This window comes from Punica granatum, chromosome 8 (assembly GCF_007655135.1).
Source record: "Punica granatum isolate Tunisia-2019 chromosome 8, ASM765513v2, whole genome shotgun sequence".
Lineage (NCBI taxonomy): Eukaryota > Viridiplantae > Streptophyta > Magnoliopsida > Myrtales > Lythraceae > Punica > Punica granatum.
The window spans coordinates 24,932,134-24,951,535 of NC_045134.1; the positions used below are offsets into that span (position 1 = coordinate 24,932,134).

The 19,402-nt window shown below is 41.6% G+C and overlaps 3 protein-coding genes across 4 annotated transcripts; 1 reads left to right on the plus strand and 2 right to left on the minus strand.

The window, feature by feature from the left end:
* Nucleotides 1–734: 734 nt before the first annotated feature.
* Nucleotides 735–4,737, plus strand: LOC116189544 (zinc finger protein SHOOT GRAVITROPISM 5-like). The gene is made up of 4 exons (XM_031519257.1): nt 735–1,374; nt 1,539–1,938; nt 3,252–3,652; nt 4,012–4,737. Exons 1-4 carry the CDS (start codon nt 1,239–1,241, stop codon nt 4,476–4,478), a joined length of 1,404 nt encoding a protein of 467 aa, XP_031375117.1. The 5' UTR covers nt 735–1,238; the 3' UTR covers nt 4,479–4,737.
* A 2,850-nt stretch (nt 4,738–7,587) lies between these two features.
* On the minus strand, nt 7,588–13,068 carry LOC116189422 (putative 3,4-dihydroxy-2-butanone kinase). Of its 2 annotated transcripts, none has more exons than XM_031519078.1 (20): nt 12,887–13,068; nt 12,351–12,424; nt 12,199–12,262; nt 11,907–12,019; nt 11,749–11,796; nt 11,472–11,543; nt 11,292–11,381; nt 10,964–11,137; nt 10,522–10,605; nt 10,367–10,422; nt 10,127–10,257; nt 9,958–10,050; nt 9,703–9,767; nt 9,228–9,371; nt 9,052–9,095; nt 8,885–8,968; nt 8,706–8,779; nt 8,458–8,570; nt 8,279–8,374; nt 7,588–8,185 (listed from the first exon to the last, which is right to left on the minus strand). In XM_031519078.1, the coding sequence occupies exons 1-20, from the start codon at nt 12,924–12,926 to the stop codon at nt 8,060–8,062; spliced, it is 1,785 nt and encodes a 594-aa protein (XP_031374938.1). In that variant the 5' UTR covers nt 12,927–13,068; the 3' UTR covers nt 7,588–8,059. The 2 variants fall into 2 exon arrangements, with proteins under 2 accessions (XP_031374938.1, XP_031374939.1); XM_031519079.1 differs by lacking the exon at nt 12,887–13,068 and adding an exon at nt 12,732–12,858.
* Nucleotides 13,069–15,997: 2,929 nt separating this feature from the next.
* Nucleotides 15,998–19,020, minus strand: LOC116188932. Its single transcript, XM_031518385.1, has one exon. The coding sequence runs from the start codon at nt 18,802–18,804 to the stop codon at nt 16,147–16,149; it is 2,658 nt and encodes an 885-aa protein (XP_031374245.1). The 5' UTR covers nt 18,805–19,020; the 3' UTR covers nt 15,998–16,146.
* Nucleotides 19,021–19,402: the final 382 nt, after the last annotated feature.

Genomic DNA, 19,402 nt, shown 5'->3' on the forward strand with positions numbered 1-19,402 from the left:
AATAAAGTACAAGTTTTACCGTTTTCTGCATGCATATGTAATGTGATATTAGCCTAGTCTGTACAAAAATTAAAGAGGGAAACAAGTTAAAGGTGCTTCAAGTCAGTATTAGATATACATGTAGTCTGCTGATGAGGTCCATCATCTAAAAGGTGTTGCCACTTCATACACGACTTCTGGACTTAACTGTAGGCTGTACAAAATTAAGAATAATACGATCGAGATAGCAGTTAAGGTTGAATTTATCTAACCAACTTGGGTTGGTTCAAGTGATTTTAACGTTTGTTCCCCACCTTTAAGTAAAGTCTTGAGTTCGAGTATTGTAAATAAAGAAAATTCACGCTGTGAGAGTTTTATCTTTAATGAATCGAGTCGGTTCAAACTGAATTAGTCGGGGGCTATTGGACTTCCGCATAACACGACGCACACCCAAAAAAGATGTGAGTTTATCTAAAGTTGGGGGTAAGTTTTGCTGGTGGATCAGAAGATGCTAAGAAAGGAAGGTTGCTTGTATATAATACATACAAATTGAAGCTTGGCATATTGTACAATATCTACCTATGCATGCAGCTGTATGCATGTGTATGTGTGTCCATACATACAAATATTCTTTTATAATAATCACTATAGAGAGAGACTGGGAGAGAACTGTTATCAATTTTGTTTTGTTATATAAGGTGTGTGTATATCTATTTATATATATGTGTGTATGAGATGGGGTCTTTCATATATACTTGTGTGGCCCCTTCTTCTGCTTTGTGCCATCAAAGTTTTCTTACCAATTTGATTGGGTCTCTTTCTCTCCTCTCTCTCTCTATCTATCTCTCTCACTGATCAGAATACATATTGATGATGAGGAAGAGAGAGATCAGAGCTATCACAAAACAAACCATGAAAGCAAAGCTTATGTGCAAAAGCTGAGAGATTGCTCAAAAAGCTTAACCAAAACCTCATGAAATAAACACCCCCCCACCCCCCAAACCCCCTCAAAAGAAAAAAAAGGACAAAGAAAAAGAAAAACACATAGAGAGAGAGGGAGGCTTCCTCTCCTTCTTCCTTCCCCATCTCTCCCCCTCTCATCTCTTTCTCTCTCTTGATGATCTAACATTTATAGATCAACAGTTTTAACAGCAGAAAAGCAGAGGGATTGCTTTTGCTTCTTATTTGCTTTAGGAGAATAATCTCAGAGAGGAGGAAAAGGTTTCGGAATTTATATCGGAGAGCGAGCCAGCCGAGCCATGCTTGAGAATAATAGCAGCCATATTCCTACTGCTTGCATAGTCAATCCTTCCCCTGAGCAGTTCATTACTTGCTCAGGCAATGGAACCAATACCAACACCAACAAGAGGAAGAGAAGGCCTGCTGGCACCCCAGGTATACACACACACACACACACACATATATGTGCGTGTTTGTGTTTAGTATTCTTCATTAAAATCTAATTTCGTGTTAATTGTTTAATTAAGTTGGGAATGTTTTGGGGGATTGGTTGATTTTATCTTTTGTTTTGGGGGTAATGATGCCTTGTTTCCTATCAGATCCGGACGCGGAGGTGATCTCCCTGTCGCCAAAAACCCTACTGGAGTCGGATCGGTACGTGTGCGAGATCTGCAACCAGGGTTTCCAGAGGGACCAAAACCTCCAGATGCACAGGAGGCGGCACAAGGTCCCGTGGAAGCTGCTCAAGAGGGAGTCCCCGGTGGCCAAGAAGCGGGTCTTCGTCTGCCCGGAGCCGAGCTGCCTCCACCACGACCCATGCCACGCCCTTGGGGACCTCGTCGGGATAAAGAAGCACTACAGGCGGAAGCACAGCAACCACAAGCAGTGGGTGTGCGAGAAGTGCTCCAAGGGCTACGCGGTCCAGTCTGACTACAAGGCACACCTCAAGACTTGCGGGACTCGAGGGCATTCCTGCGACTGTGGCCGTGTTTTCTCGAGGTATGCTTACATATACATATGCACAAGGACACACGCCGTAGTCCCATCAATCTTCTCTATATATGGTGTTTCCAATATCTCCTTCCTTCCTAATTAAATAAAAAACCAATAATTAAGCGGTGCAATTCGATCATTTCAAGAGCGGTAACAGGTATCAATGGATCACAATGATTAGCTTTTAAACATTTTCTACGCTTTCTAATGATTCGGGTTGTTTGAAATCCATCTTTCCTGGGGGAAAAGAAAGCCTCCATTCAACTTTCAAATTTGGCCTTTTTGAGGTGTCCTACATTAGAAATTGAAAACACTTTGACAACATTTCCAGGTTGTTTAAATTCATCGTCATGAGAGGATGCATTCAACCCTTTTTTCTTCAATATTTTATTTTTGTTTAATTAAATATTAATTCTATAAAGGGGAAGTGGGAAAGTCAGAGAAGAGATAGGCAGAAGTACCTCAAGTCTCAGGTTGTATGAATTTTGACTGATGGAACCTTAATCCCCATACTTTAATTAACCACTGTTCATTGGCAGTGGAGAGAACACACACAGTTCCCAAAGATTCCATGTCCATATGGATTTGTCATGTCCTTTATTTATTATTATTTTTTTGGTTTAATTTCTCTATTTATCTTTATAATTTTGGGATTTTTGAATGATTCGAAGACCGAAAACAAAAACTTCAAAATCGTTGGTGAAATTGTTTAATATTTATTCCAATGATTAGGTAAGAGTTTTCAAACAATGGAATTAGCATGACTTAGATATTGTTCTCCTATATATTTAATTTCTTTAACAAAATATTCCCCTATACTAGGTTTATTTTTCAATTAATATCTTTTATATTCATAATACGTAAATCATGTCTTACATGTTTTCTTTGTTAATTCATTCATTCTTCTCGAGGCTAACGACTTCAACTCCCCCAAAGGTCACGATTATGCTTATATCGTGGTCTGTAGAGCATTCGGATTTCTAAACCTCCTCATTCCATACGTAACTGAGGTGCTACAAAGCTTCTCTCAAATATAAAAGAAAATGATGGAGTTGAAGTTCTTAATAAGTTTTTAAATTATGCAGGATGAAGATTTAATAAGAAACTATCTGCCTTTCATTGATAGAACTATCTATTAATAATTATTTCTCGTTATATAATCATATCCTAATGTCCTTTACTGTAAATGGATTACTAATCTTTACAGTTCATATGAACTTTTTAAAATATTATTTTGGTTTAACTCATTTTACATAATTAGAAGATTATCACGTTCATTGTTTCCTAATTTTGTCTTCTCAAACTAATTAACTCAATAGGGTGGAAAGCTTCATTGAGCACCAAGACACGTGCAACATGGGCCGTCTGAGATCGGAGACACGAGCTCTGCAGCCCGCCTGCCTGTCTCGAACTGCCTCTAGCCCGAGCCCTTCAGGCGATACAAACTTCAGCACTGCTCCTTGGCCTCCAGCACCACCAGCTTGTAACTTGAACATGTTCCCAAAGCCAAGAGACTCCATGTTCTTGTTGAGCCCTACTACTGCGGACAGTTCCCCCAAGAATAATATTAGCAATAACAGTAACAATAATGGGAGGCAGTATCACAATTTGGAGCTTCAGCTCTCGACCGCTTCAAATCCTATCGACGTTTCAGTGTCTATCGAGAGAGACGACAACCACTCAACCCAGTTGCAGCTCTCAATCGGATCATCCGATATCGGTAAGTGAAATAAATTATAAGAATGGTTCTTTTTGTTCTTTCTTCCTCTACTATTCACTAAAGTGGTCGGGTAACTTTTGTGGCGGAGTCATGACTATTAAATGTGGACTAGACTGTTACAGTGTGACTTCTAGTGAATTTTTTTCTTTAATTTCATAGCATAAAAGTTTTTTCGTTGGTTCCAGAAAACAAAACATAAAGCATCAACTTTATTTTTCATATTCTGAAATTGATTTACCATCAGAAACATTTACGTAAATCACAAAGCGAAAATCATTTATTGAATATAGAAACTCAAAGAGTTTGTGTTATTTTTGGTCCACGTACCGAATCAAACACTGTCATTCTTTGAGATTCAGGTAGAAGTTCTCCGAGAGATCAGAGCGAGTTCAAGGACAAACCTACCGTGAGCACATCGAGGATTAAAGAACAAGCACGAGAGCATCTGAGACTAGCAATGGCAGAGAAGGCATTTGCAGAGGATGCAAGGCGACAGGCGAGAAGGCAGATCGAACTAGCAGAGCAAGAGTTTGCGAATGCTAAGAGGATAAGGCAACAAGCGCAGAGCGAACTCGATAGGGCACTGGTGCTAAAGGAGCAAGCCACTAAGCAAGTCAATTCGACCATTCTCCAAATAACTTGCCATGCTTGCAAGCACCAATTCCAAGCTAGGGCAGCGACCGCGCTGCCGGCACCTCCTCTTCCTCCTCCGCCCGATGAGAACTCTCTTGTTCTGAGTTACAACAACATGTCATCGGCTGGAACTGAAGGGGAAATCGAGAAGAATAATGATCGAGCTAAAAATGATAACGTACAGTATAATTAGATCTCTCTATCGATCTTTTTTGCTTTTTTGTTCGTGTAAATGTTAAAATCTTTGATTCTTCATCAAATTTTAATTCGTGGATAAGATCATGCCAAGAGATCGAGCTAGGGGGTTGGTGTGAAGGTGTTGTAGGAAGTTTCATGGGAGTGGCAGCCTTAGGATGGAGCCTTTTAATTTGTCTGGGTGTAATTCTTAATTTAGTTTGGATAAGTAAAGAATGTCACTAATAAATAAGTGAATTACTTTTTTCGGATAGTAATAAGTACATTTTACACATGTCATGCTTTATTGCATGTCTCCAATCCAATTTACTTGTTTGTAAGTTAGCAAAAAATGGACCAAAAAGTATCCGAACGAAAAATATCGAACTACAAAATGTTTTAATGCATAACGGATCTCTCTCAAAAGCTAGGGAAAGATGCTCAATTATTACATCACTGTAAGAGACTCTTCGTTACAAATATTGCCGTGAAATAACTATCAAAGAGCGTCATCTAGTTACATTTGGAATTATATTACAAAAAGAGGTACGGTAAGATTATGTGAAAAAATCTAGTTCACGTATCTAATTGGGATCTGGTCAATTGTTGAAATTGATGATGTAAATTCCTTGCTTAAAAACACGTACGTCGAACGAGCACTTGCTGACTGAATCCTCCTCCTACCTCTGTGGTTATAATTTAAAATGATTCTAACGGGGACTTATGCACCGGTTGCCGTGTTAAATAGCTATCATACTTTATTAGGGCACAGTGAAGCATCATTAGCTTACTTACCCTTTCTTTTGGATCTCTCTCATTAATGAATGAGTTCAGAAAACCACTCATCATTTCACAGTATTACTCTTCCTTATGGTAGGTTAGAATTGTCTTCTTGGTTCATAATGCAATGCAGATCTTTGTGTGGATTGAGAGGAGGCCAGTGGCCAATTATTTCACCCCTTTATTCATCTCTCTTAATTTTTAATTTCTATTGCAAAGGATACCCATAAATCTAATACAAGAAAATAAAAAGCTTAATAAATGATATGAATAGTCCCACCATAAGAATTGAATCTAAAACATCTAGATAGCCAAAAGAGAGTATGTGTCATTGTATTATACTCCTCTCTCTTTTACCTCCCTTAGTTACATGTACCATAACCTTGATCACCTCCATTCAAAACCCTAGCCCGAAATATGTCAATCCCTTCTTTCTTTCTCAATAAGTTATATTATATGATGCAACTTCTAAAGAATCTAAATATATATTTGGAATTATGCACTTTCTTGATTTCACAGTGAATGGAACAACTAGACACATACATTGACAATAATTAATATGCCAAACACAAAGGTTGAACACGCATGACTCTCACATCCAGCCACTAGTCTAGACAGATGTTATCATCTCTACAAGTCTATCATACACGCACACGTAAAAGTTCTGATTTTCTGTGACTATCACATCGCATTTGATCAATTAAATGTAGAATGTATGCGGCTCTGAAGTAACAATGCGGTATATGGACTCGAGGATCGAACAAACACCAACTAATTAATTGATCAATCATGAAAAGATCAAGATGAATAAATGGAAGAGCTATCAAGAGAATCATAAATCAAGTAAAATGGGCAAACATATATATGAGGGGGGGGGGGAGCTAGTGAATGGGGCCTGACAGTGGGTGTCATAAATACCAAAGACAGATGCCATGTTTTTCAGTGCCAAAGTATTCAAGGTTTTAAATGGCTCAATCAGACTGTATCCCCTGAAATAGAGAGAGAGAGAGAGAGAGAGAGTTTTCAACATTTTCATGGCTTGAGGGCTCAAACAACACAGACGCAGACAAAAGAACACCCATTCATCTCTATCACCTTTCCCTTTCATGAGAATCAGTGGGACTGTCCCTTTCTCTTATTTTCTTTTTCCCCTTTTCTTTTTTCCACTCTGAACCCATCAGTTGTTTCATTATATTTCCTTCTATACATATATATAATAAATTGGTTATGAGCTGATGCATTGAAGTTAATCTAGCTAAATGGATGTGATTAGTTGGGAGTGAAATTCATTGTTTCTTTGAACTATGGGCAGTACCGCACAACTGCCCTTGTTTGGTCTATTTAAAAGAAATTGGCAAAAAAAAAATCCATTTTCCCGAGTTAATTTGTGAAAAAAATATATATATATAGTACAATGACATACGCTCTAGCATAAATCAAGAGATTTCAAGTTTGATGCAGAATTAATCACAGGTATGATGCAGCTCGACAAGCAACTATATCAACAGTTGGCAGAAAACTTGCCAAGAGCATTCCTGGTTGTGCCAAGATGATGTACGAGCAGATATTATAGTTTCAGCAAATAGGCTGAGAGGATACCCCATTATGATGTGTTGAAAAGGAACAAAAAAAGAGGTACAATGTAATGTAAATTGCAGGCCATACGGACGAAATTTTGCTTAAGTATGTGGTTCGAAATGCACTAGAATTCCTCCTGCTTGTCAGAGCTAATGTGACTCATGAAGATTAAGAAGAGAAATTTTTATGTAACGGGTATACCACGCGGTGTGTATAAGGAATGAAAGGGGAGAGAAGGCTGGAAAAATTACTTCCAAAAGAGATTGAAATCTAAAGAGAAAAGGGGCAACTTCTCTCTCTCTATATATATATATATAGAGAGAGAGAGAGAGAAAAGGTTTTCTTGGCTTCAACTTTTGGCTGGGGGCCATGTGCAGCTTCTTCCTTCTACTTTGAATGCTATCTGGGCCCTACTGGCTCCGTCAACTTTCATAGAGAGGGATAGACAGGGAGGCCGTACACATTGCAATTAGGTCCTCCTAGCTTTCTTGCTTTGTCCAAATCTTGTCCCTCACGAAAGAAAAAAAGAAAATTCATTTTCTTCCATCAATTAGAAGGAAATTACAATATGTACATCAATAAATAATCGGGATAGGCCATCCTTATGTACTGATCTTACGAGCGCACAAGAGATTATCAACTTTTCTTCATTCCAATTATGAAGTAATATGTCTACCATACTTGTCTATTACGATCCCACAACTCTTGATATGTATCGAGGTTATTTGGTGAACTGCAGGAAACTATAAGTTGCAAGCTTAATAACAGTATGAGGATAAACTTTTTGAACTGTGGGGATGCCCTCGTAATAACATAGTAAATTAAGGGGCCAACGTACAATTAATTTACTCCCGCACAGTCGAGGGGCTGAGTTACTTGGGCCAACTTTAGTCAGGCCCAATATATAAAGAATTTGTATAGGCCGGCTTACGCACGTAACTAAAGTTGTCCCACTTCGGGCATCGACTTACCTTGGCCGTGAAGTACATCGAGTGGATTTCGAAAACATTTTTCCTGCCTAATAATATTTTTCCAGAGGCACCAAATGCCTGTCGGGTCAAAATTATCGCGGGAACTTGCACTACTTACAGGTGGTGCCATCCTGACGAGAATTCGGATGGTGAAGTTTGATTGTGCTCGGTTTGGAGGAGAGGCATTAGCTTTGTGTTTGTGTACATCAGATGCTTTTGAGTCTAGACAGTAGTCACCGAACAAAATCTGCTGTGCAAAAGGTGTCTCGGTTCACGGGACATGGAGTCTGTCCTTTACGATCAATGCTGCTGCTCTGTACCATGAAGCGGCAGCCATAGCGCCTGGGTCTGGGACCGAAAGGAGGTTCTCAACAGAAACATATGATGCACGACCAGCCTGCATAAGTCGTTGAAACACGGTATCATAAGACAATACGGCTTCAGGGATGAGGAGCTTTTTATAACAAGATACAGAATGCACTACCACTACCTGTGCCTGCATCTGCTTGGTCGCCTCAGCTCCTGCTAATGCTGCTTCAGATGAGAGAACGAACGCAGTCACAGGATCATCCCCAGCACCTAGCCTCTGTCAATGAACCTTTATTCGTTAGAACCATGTCACATGCAACAAAGGAAGTGCCAAAAGCAAAAAATAACGTAATTATTGACCTCCTTGAGGACTGTGCATGCTGGAATCAAAGCGTCCAACATTGTCCGGTAACCCTCACCCGCTCCTCCATATTTACTAACCGCAGAAATTGCAGCTTTGAGAGCTTCAGCCCCTGCACATCAAGAAAATGATTAATATTCGGTTTGAGACACGTAAAGCGTAGATTTAATAACTGGTCTTCAGTCACTGATTATGGTTACACAGTTATCCGCGCAAAGGAGAACAAAGTAGAGAGAGCAGCGCCCACATTGTTTTGCGGTTACCGCTGACTCAGGTCTCGCCTTCAGTCTTGCATAGGCTGCCTTGCACAATATATTGTATCTGTTTCAAGAAGGAACTAACATAACTTCATTACGAATTCGATAAAATATATGTAAAGATAAATAAAGACATTCATCGGAATAGAGAAAGTTAATGGTATAATACATGATCCCACTAGTTCCACCCATAACTCGCCGGATAGAATTTCCGATTTCATTCACTGTTTCGGCAGCATTGTTTAGAGGATAACTGGGGAGAGGAAGAAGAAGAATATTAATATAATAAATCGCAGTATAAAATAGTTTTTGCAAGCTTCCAAATATTAAACTTACTGTGTTTTCAAGTCCTCAAGAATCGAAGTTGCACCTTTGAACATCTGCGAAACCAACCAGATGAAGGTATAAACATCGTATACTTCTTTCTGACCTTATGTTTATTTATAAGAACAGGAAAAGAAGGGATTTTTCCCTTTCGTACATCCCAAAGAAGGGCATACAAGACGACTCACCGTAGACCCACAGTCACCATCACCTGCCTTGGCATCCCACTCGTTCAAACTATCTCTGATATTGATGACTGCATTCGCAGCTGCTTCAATGGCTGCCTCAAGGACAAGCCCATGTTGGCTCAACTTTGGTGGCCGAATTGGTAACTGGTTGAAATCAGGTATGATCATGAAAATGAAATCTCATATTTGAATACTTGAATGCGAAGCTAAATTTTCTCAAAATGAAGAACAATAGCAAACAGTAACTTTACTGAGAAGGGAAAAAAAAATTACTGTGAAGAGCATGACAAATTTTATATTTATTCAACTTGCACCCGAGAGAATGATAACATGTGGAGAATAGAATGAACTGGTCAACCAACTCCACTGAGCAATAAAGGAAAAGAAGAGAAAAATGAAGCTAAGATGTGTTCGAAAACTTTTGCTTTCAATTGTCCATCAATGAGTTCGACAAAACACAGACGTAATACTATACCTCATTGCTCTCTTTTAAGCACGACGAAGGTAGCGGAATGGGAACCTTCGGAGAAATATGCTTACCTGAAAATAGAATTTTATCAGAGCAACAGACTACAACTCAAATCAAAATCAGTATCAGTTTTTTTAATTTTGAAATAGTTGCTCATCCTGAAAAAAAGTAAACAAATAATTATGCAAAGGTTCAAATTGATAAAGAAGATAGTGAAACAGCAGTTCGTCACTTTCTATATGAAGATAAAGAGGAACTGACCATCAGCTCCAACAGGCCATGCAGGAGCCTTTGTTGCTGCATCTAGTCGTTGCAAAAATGACTGGTCTGCTTTCATGACAGAAATTGAAAAACCTGCCAGAAGAAAAAACAAAACTTCTTGAGGAGGAGAAGTCGATACTGGAACGCATATATACTAATGATTTCAAACCTGCCATATCGAGAGAGGTCATGAAGGACCCTGTGTACACTCTATCTACAGCCAGACCATGTTCGAGCTGCAGTTTAGCTACTGCACTTCTGCACGCAATCATTAGCTCCATGATCGGGGTCCCACCTAACCTACAATTGCAAAGTAATAAAGGAAAACCAGATAGATATTTGTTTGACTGATTCATGTTGAGAGAATTCGATAATCCAATGTCATTAGAAAAGCGGGGTTGGGACCTACCCATTTATCATTACAACCACTCTATCACCTCTAATGATTGGGACATAGTTTGTTTCCTGAAAAAGATACCCCCGCATAAAAGGGAGAGTTTTAAGATGCTTAATGTGAAGAAGACTTGCAGAAGCAATTTGGAAAAGAATTCCACCAAATCTTACTGGTGATAGAATCTGCTTCAGAACATGAGAGACCACTGTGTCCACAGGCTGAACATCAGCCACAGCAGCTCCAGGCTCCCCATGCTTTCGAGAAGAAAAAGAAATTTGCAGTCAGCTTCCTGAACATGAATGCCAATCTAAGTAAAATATAGCTGAAAATGTAAGCAATCTGTTAAGAGATCTGATTTTCCTAAAAAGACAAGCTGATTAGAATGTGCACCACCAAGCATGTGGATAATGCTTGCAGACAAAACCACCAACAATAAAAAGAGAATCACTGGATAACAAATGAATGCAACCCATGATTAGGTACTGAGACTGAATCCTAACAAAACAGTGAAGCCTAGCCTTGGTCCATGGACAGTGATTGTCAAGTGTAGTTCAATGGCCAGAATTATAAAAATTGTATATTTACGTATGAAATGGCTTCATAATCACTTACTATTCCAAGACCAAGTTCCATCTTTCCTGGGCCCAACCGATCAGACGTGACCTGACCGGGCAGAGTGCAGACAGATAGAGCTACACCCATTGTACCAACCATTTCAGAGGCACGCTTTGCTTCTGCTGCGACAGCAGAGAGAGTAAGCCCAGCAGCAGCAGCTGCTCCAGCAACCTTGAAAGCACAGAGAGTTCGAGATGACAACTTCCTTACATGAGATCCTCCAACTTTGAGAACATAGCGGCCGAAAAGTACAGTCAAAAGTAGAATAAATAACATTTTCACAACACACAGAAACAAATGCAGAGATTTTGAGATTGAAAGAAACCTTATGGACGAAGATGGTCCCAGCCAAACCTCTCCTCCCAGCTATGCCTCGAGGAGGGGGTAAAGCACAATCATCCCCGACAATGACAGTCTGCAAAGGGGTATTAAATGGTTCGACGAACATTTATGCTCAGAAAGTCTCCTTTGACAACAAATGAGAGAGAGAGAGAGAGAGAAGTACCTCAACCATGTAACCCTCAGACTTTGCTTGCTCAGCAGCAAGACCAAAATTCAATCGATCCCCAGTATAGTTCTGCAATAGATCCGCACATTCATTATTAAACTCTTACATTATCTAACAAGAATGAAGGAACAGCTCGAGCAGAAAAACCACAGCCGGCTAATGCAGATTCCAAACATAAACTAGAGAAACCAGCTCTTTTTATGCTCATTCTTTAGACATTAATGCAAATAGTAGTATTCCAAGCAATCTCCTCATGATTGAAGATGTTAAGTACCTTGACTATGAGTAGACATCCCATGGGCCCAGTGACAGCACGGATACCCTAAAAAAAACCCAAAAAAAAAATGCAAAGAATCAATACAAACATCTTCACAAGATGATCGGTAGCCATGATTGGTGTGTAATTACAATATAAATCACAAGAAAACTTACAGCTAAGATAGCATCAACAGGAGGAGAGGCAAAAACATCTCCAGATATTGCAGCAGTTAGCATGCCTTCTCCAACAAATCCTGCATGGGCAGGCTCATGCCCACTCCCCCCACCTGAGTTAAAGGGCCATTAATGAAGTTGAGTCACCACAACTATATGTAGTCCCTCAAATGGAGAACAGGACACTCCAGGAAACAAAAAACACGAAGAATTTTCAGATGCTTAGCCATGACCCAAATCCAAGAAACTGACATGGAAATTATGAATCACAACATTCTGTTTAGTCCAGAACCTGATATAATAACAACTTTGTCATATGTTGGACCCGAAACATCAGCGCGTAATACAACCTTAACCTGTATTGCCATGATGACGACACATGAGAACAGTACAGTTTTTCAGAAAACCAAAACAATCACCCAGTCGAAGAGGATCAGTATTTACCTCAGGAAAGCCATCCAAATACTGGAGTCCAGGATAAGTTTCCACTAGACCCTCAATGAACTCAGTCACGACCGCTGAAAAGAAACCAAAAGACAGTCCAGTCCATACTTCAGCAACAAACCCATATACATGCTGTTCGTTCGTTTTCGACATTCCCAATTACTGGAAATATCTTATCACTGCTTCTGCGATCAAACTCGTGGATACTAACCAGAGCACGAAACTTAAAAGTTTAGACTTCCTATATCATTAATACAGTACCACTGTCAAACGTTCCGGAATTCACTTAGGATACATAACCATATTTCAGAAGTACGCTCCACTTGACAATGAATCATGAGCATATGTCATTCAAATTGGCTTATAAAAGCTGATCCTCACCCAATGAGCCAAAGACATTCAATGCCCAAAAACCCGACAATAGTCAACTCCTCAAGATTCAGTCATTCTCCCATCACATTACTGACCAAGAACAGAGTAAGAAAGAAAGAAGGAAACGGGGGATGATCAATGAAGAAGAAAAGGCGGACGCGGACCATCTGGGTTGTTGATGAGCTTCTTCCCCTGCGAAGGCATGTTGTTGGGCACTGCAGCGAGCTCGAGCTTCTTCCACCTAGGGATGAGATAACCATTGAGAGCTGACCGCAGAAGAGAAGCCTACTGATAGCTTCAGCTGTCGATGGTCAAATCCCATCCATTGGAAACTTTGCCACCGGCACCGAACAGAGAAGTAAACTGGCAATTTCTATTAAATTTATATTGGGCTTATACGGACTCGAGCCATATCCACTTAAAAGCTCAAACTTACTCAAGGCATATATTAACCCATGTATTTTCTTTTTCTTTTCCGATGTGAAATTTATCTCATTTTACTTCTCAACACCCGCTCTCACGTGCAACGTGTGGTCTATTTCTGCCTACACGTTATCACGTGCCCTTAAACACCCGCCCTCATCAATTGACGCCGGGCTCATCTTCCGTGCTCGGGCGAGGGAAGACACTAACACGAGGCGCACTCTTGACTACACTTGGACATACTGGATCTGGCGTGGTGTGAGTCAATACGCATACGCGCGTAAGCATGCGGAAGCGTGACTCGCTTTGATACCATGTAAATTTTTCACTTGGGCCTACACAAACTCGAGCTCATTTGCAACCCAAAAGCTTAAGTTAATAGGTTACTGGACCCAAACCTCATATAAGCTTGTGGTTTCTTTCTTAATTTTTCCATGTGGGATAACGTATCTCAACACCCACCCTCACGTGACAACGTGTGGTCTAACAGGCGCCACGTGCCCTTAAACACCCGCTCTTAACAACTAACCACGAGCCGGGCATCCTCTTCCGTGCTCGTATAAAGGGGGACAAATATCAAACTAACCTCGAGCTCCACACTCGGGCCTAACTAGAGGTACAACTTTAACTACCTTGGAACTGGACCAGGCCACTCTTGGGCCCAATTAACATGAGGCGCACTCTTGATTGCCTTGAAACTGATTATGACGTGGTGTGAGCGCGCAGAAACATAACCCACTCTGATACCATGTAAATTTCACACTTGGGCCTACACAAACTTGAGCCCATTTGCAACCCAAAAGATTAAACTAATAAGTTATTAGACCCAAAGTTCATATAAGCTCAATATAATTTAAGATGATATCAAAGCCTAGGTTAATATATGCATTGGGTACCACCACTTATTAGCTTGAGTTTTTAAGTGGATATGGGCCTAAACCCGTATAAGCCCAATGAAAATTTAATATGTTATCAGAGCCTAGGTTACGCATATGCGTGCCTACGTGCGTGTGCGCACCCACACCACGCCAGGCCCAGTATGTCGAGTGCAGCCAAAGTGCACCTCGTGTTAGTACCCCTCGCCCGAGCACGAAAGAAGAACCCGGCTCGAGGTCAATTGTTAAGGGCAGGTGTTGAGGATATTAATCCCACATAGAAAAGATGTATCAAAAATCCATTGGTTTATATGAAACTTGGATACCACCACTTATCAGCTTGAGCTTTTAAGTGGAAATGAGCTCAGGTCCGTATAAGCCCAATGAAAATTTAATAATTTCGTTCCTTATTTACGCAAATTGCATCATCTAGATCCTTAAAAAAATGTTACATCGAATTCGTCCTTGGTCACATCGAAGTCGTCCCTGATCACATCAAGTTCGTCCATCGTCATATCAAATTCGTCAATGGCCACATCAAATTCGTCCCTAGACACATCAAATTTGTCCATGATAACATCAAGTTCATCCCTAGTCACATCAAGTTCGTCAATGGGTACATCGAATTCGTCCCTAGTCACATCAATTCGATCATCTGTCACATCAGTTTGGTCCTTGGTAACATCAAATCCATCCCACAGTCCTTTGCCATTATAACTCCGTGAGAGACCCAGATTGATGTGTATCAAAAAGGTCCTTATGTCATGAACCAGAGACGAGAGGGAGTGATAAAAGAGGGGACAAAAAAAGAGGAAATAAATTGAACAGTTACATAGAAGGACGATATTAATGAATACGATATTTTCCGTCCAGTGTTAACGATAGATTTGACGGAGGGATGGATTTGATGTTACCGAGAATCAAATTAATGTGACCAGGGACGAACTTGATGTGACCAGGGACGAACTTGATATTACCAGGGACGAATTTGATGTGGCCAGAGATGAATTTGATGTGACGAGGAATGAACTTGATGTTATTAGGGACGAATTCGATGTGACCGGGACGATTTCGATGTGACCAGGGACGAATTCGATGTGACATTTTTTTGAGGAATCTAGGTGATACAATTTGCGTAAGTTATGGACGAAATTGCCAGTTTACTCCCGAACAGAGATTGCAGTTTCTATTTAACGGATGGACAAAGGAGCTCTTTTTTTTTTTGGTCGGGTAGACTTAATGTTGAAGATCTGTTGGGCCTAGGAAAGCCCATTCAAGGCCCATGGACCATAGAGAAAGCCTGGTTGCGGTTTAATTTACATAAATATGGGAATCTTGCCCGTCTTGCTCGAGAATGGTACAAGATCCCTCCCGCACCGCCAGATCAATGTTGATCTAACGGTGCATAAAGACCCACTCATGATTGTAATATATGTACATACATGGTTTACGCAGGCACGAAGTAATATTGAACTGTGAGAAAGGTAGCGTAACGCAGTGACTAACCTTCATTTAGCAACCAAGAGGTTTCGGATTCGATTCTCATCAATAAAACTACTTATACCTCTTTATTTAAATTTCATTTCTATTTTCTTATATTCGGTATGAACCTCTTATTGTAACGGAAAAAAAAGAGTACTATTGAACTGTATGAAATTTGCACCAAATGGATAGCTAGATAGATAGACGAGACGAGTGGTCCTGCCTAGAAGGAGAAGGTTATGGTCCCCAAAATTATGATGCAATGAATCATAGTGCCGATTTCAGGCCCGGTTCATCGGGTCTCCAATTTTAGAAGTGGAATAGAACATTCGAACTGTGGATTTTTCTGTCGAATGCTTTCTTAAGTCATAAGATTGTAATGTTGCGCATGTTGCCGGAGGGGTATTCGATTATGTTCGGGAATCCCGTACCGATCATCTTGGTCTGATGCCTATCATTTTGGATTGCACGCTTATCAGCCAAGGACTCGCGAGGTTTAGATAAAAGTTTACAGCCGGGACGTGCCAATTTGCACGAATTCGGCAATTGATTAGCACCTCTTCTGGAAAATGAACTTCACGTATTCTGTACAACAAATTTTTCCATCTTCCTCGAGGTTTCCTACTATCATACATCTCCCTCTGCTACTGACCAAAAACACTATCTGCCCTTTTCAAGAACTGCTTCTTCAATATCCTGTATGCGACCAATTCCTGCTCTGTGAACTTCACAGGAGGTCTATTGCTGAATCGCAATTTGATCGGGCACAAATCATCGAACATCTCTGGCCCACTCGGACCCTGACTGCCTCCCAGAACATGCTCGTCCTCGGACACTCTTGAGACCAGCCTAGCAAATCTGTCATCCCTTCGGGGCTTAAATGCACCCGGCTCGTGTAAAAGGAAACGTTTCTTCTTGTTCTGAGATCCGACCCAATCTTCATCCCTATCATCCGAAAGGGACACGGCATGGTCTCCCAGGACCTCAGGACTGGATTCTGCCCGAGCCACTTCCGCAGCCAGCTGCAATATTTCATCACACTGCGAGCTCAGCCCTTCCTCCTCGGTTGTTTCTGATTCCAACCCACCACGCAACCTCTGAAGTGAAGATAGCACCGCTAGAGGAACTACCGGACCAACAATGGAGTCATCACTCCTCCGGACCCGTTGCGACCACTTGTTGCTTCTGCATGAGGGCCTTCGTAATATGTAAGGGGGCAATTGAGGCAACTCCGAAACCGCCGAAAAATCATGATAGAAATCTCTAATCCCGCCGTGTACTACTTCCAGAAACTCAGAGTAACTGGAGAAGGCCAACTGTAATAGCTCAACTGGTAATTCAGACCAAACTCTCGTTAGAGCTATCTCACGTATGGTTGTTGGCAAGCTGATGTCATCGAAAACCAGACTAATAGCGGGAGATGATCTCGATCGGGTAAAACCGCACATTTTCAACTTCTCGCACAAGATAGCATGAAATTCAGGATTGAATGAATCTTTCTCGAGAGGAGAATGAGCATATTCACTCAAAGAGGAACCGAGCTTTGAAGACAGATTACCCTTCAAACACGCCATGAGGTAATGCAGTTTGATGTAGTGAAATATCCTCACAAACTTGTAGCCCTCATCGACCGTAGAATCTAAAATATTGTCTTCAGAGAACAGGGCAGATACTGTCTCAGGTTCTTCCAAATTTCTTGTGAATTTCCAAGATGCACGGTATCTCTGAGCTTCAAGCTTCCCAGAAGACATCAGCCTAACTACTGTAAATCCGCCGAATTCATCCACTTCGGATGCTACAGGTGAGAGATCATTTCCCAGGATACCAAATCCCAAGACGATATCTTTCTTCTGCCGCCAATCGACCCATTCAGGAAGATCATTCTTGGAGAATTCCTCCTTCACGAGGCAGCTTCCAGACCGACATTCTCGGCCCGATAAGCAGAGCGCTGTAGGGAGCTCCCACGCACAGAAGGACTTACACATTTCTGAAAATTTTGATTCACAGGAACCCTTCATTGAAGGCAGATGAGGTCCATAGCAGAAGAGACTGAACTCACAGTTCCAGAAGGACCCTAGCAGAATACCAAAGCCCGACTCCGAAGCCCATGTGTCATCCCGAGAACAGGATCTCAGCTGAGACAGCTTAAACACATCAATGCTGCACGGTTTATCAATACCATGCACCCATTGCAATATGGGCTTTGACGGCTTTCGCACGTCGCATAGAATTAACAACCGGTTAGAAGCTACGACAAAGTGAAAACCATCAGGCCCTGCCATAGAAAACGTGAGGAACCGATCCTTCTCGACCGAAGCGTAAGTACCCGACATCTCGATCTTTGCCACACAACTCACATTGCACGATTCAGACCTGAAATCTAATGAGAAAACCGCATTGGAGCGTGCCACGATGAGAATCTGCGGGTGCCAACTAAACTCACATCCCAACCATTTGGTGGTTCGTTTATCACGCATGTCAATGAGCTTATTCCAGGATACCTTCAGCCTAGTCCCTCTGATATCGGCACAGTCCAAGGCATCGTCACCGTCAACATACAACAGAGGCTCCAAATCGAACAGGAATAAACTACCATTATCCAGCAAAACCGCACTTACTTCGGGCAACTGCGAACTCCAACAAGCCCCTGCAATCGCCGAGCTCTTGAAGGATTTACTACATGAGTAAACAACTTCAATCTTCCGGGTTTTATGGACACTTCTCACAGCAAACCAGTGAACCGAATACATAGTGCAGGCCATCACGTACCCAATAACACCATCATTACCCGACAAGACATCATCATCTCCGACCGGGTTGACAAGAATCCGAACAATCGAGTGGCTAAACCGCTTCGAGGACCTAAAGACGCCGCCATCGTCATCGAGCTGAACTCCAAGCTCCGATTCCAAGACCACGAACCCCAGCTGGTCGGAATTTTCCCCAGTGGGAAAGAACGCAGCCAAGAGACCGGTGGAGGGACAGCGGAGGAGCCGGAGACGGTTGTGGGAGAATGCCGCGGAAGCTGCCTCATTTGGCTGGGGGCCGAAAAGGGAGGCGACAGTGTCAGCGACAGAGAGCGGGACAGCAGCGGTGGTGCCGAGGAACCGCGGGAGAGAGAGCCGCGGAGGGAACTGCGGAGGAAAGAGAAGGGAAGGTGAGGAGAGGAGAGAGACGAGAGAGCTCGGGACTGGGTCGAATAGGAGGGGACCCAAGTCAGGATTTTGAGAGATGAGGGGAGGGATCCTGAAAACGGAGAGGACGGGGAACTGCGACCGGAAGTCCTGGCCGTGAATATCCATGGATGCTCAGAAGCCGCCTCTCTCGAAGACGGGTAGCTGACTCCGGCAGCTAAGCTGCAACAATGGCGGGCATGTCCATCTTGCTTGGAGCATCGGGCAATGATTGCAGATCAAACCTCTCGTAGTTATGGGAAGAAATCAATAGATTTCACTTCCGCGGCGCAGGCTGAGAATGGAGAGAAAGGCGGCGGAGGAGTAGCCAGAGAGAGAGACACAGACAGAGCTCGGGAAAAATAAGGAAGAGGCCCAATTAGAAAAGGCCCAATTTTTAAGGCCCGTTTAAATTGTTAAACTAATTTTAGAATCATGATTTTGATTTTAACTCAACACACTACGCAACAAAAATACACGTTTTCCAAGTCAAATTTATAATACTATCTCATTTGTCTTTTTTTACAATCAAAATCAAAATCAAAATCATGATTATAAAATCACACTAACAATTCAAACGCAGCCTAAGATTTTAATTCAATCCAATTGGTGTCTTTTTTGCTGGGTCAATTCAATTGGTGTCAGCCAGTGTAAATATGCTGTTTTTGAATTAATTGATTTGGTCGATCTGATCTGTAAAACTCGATTCGAGTATTAAAAAAAAATA

Excerpts from the sequence above, each read along its gene's own strand:
- LOC116188932 (XM_031518385.1), bottom strand. The coding sequence starts at position 18,804 with ATGGATATTCACGGCCAGGACTTCCGGTCGCAGTTCCCCGTCCTCTCC.
- LOC116189422 (XM_031519078.1), bottom strand. The coding sequence starts at position 12,926 with ATGCCTTCGCAGGGGAAGAAGCTCATCAACAACCCAGATG. Across the intron at positions 12,020-12,198 it reads CAAAGTTGTTATTATATCAG|GTGGGGGGAGTGGGCATGAG; the intron begins GTTCTGGACTAA and ends CCTTTAACTCAG. Across the intron at positions 9,768-9,957 it reads ATGGCCTGTTGGAGCTGATG|GTAAGCATATTTCTCCGAAG; the intron begins GTCAGTTCCTCT and ends TTCTATTTTCAG.
- LOC116189544 (XM_031519257.1), top strand. The coding sequence starts at position 1,239 with ATGCTTGAGAATAATAGCAGCCATATTCCTACTGCTTGCATAGTCAAT. Across the intron at positions 1,375-1,538 it reads AAGGCCTGCTGGCACCCCAG|ATCCGGACGCGGAGGTGATC; the intron begins GTATACACACAC and ends GTTTCCTATCAG. Across the intron at positions 1,939-3,251 it reads TGTGGCCGTGTTTTCTCGAG|GGTGGAAAGCTTCATTGAGC; the intron begins GTATGCTTACAT and ends TTAACTCAATAG.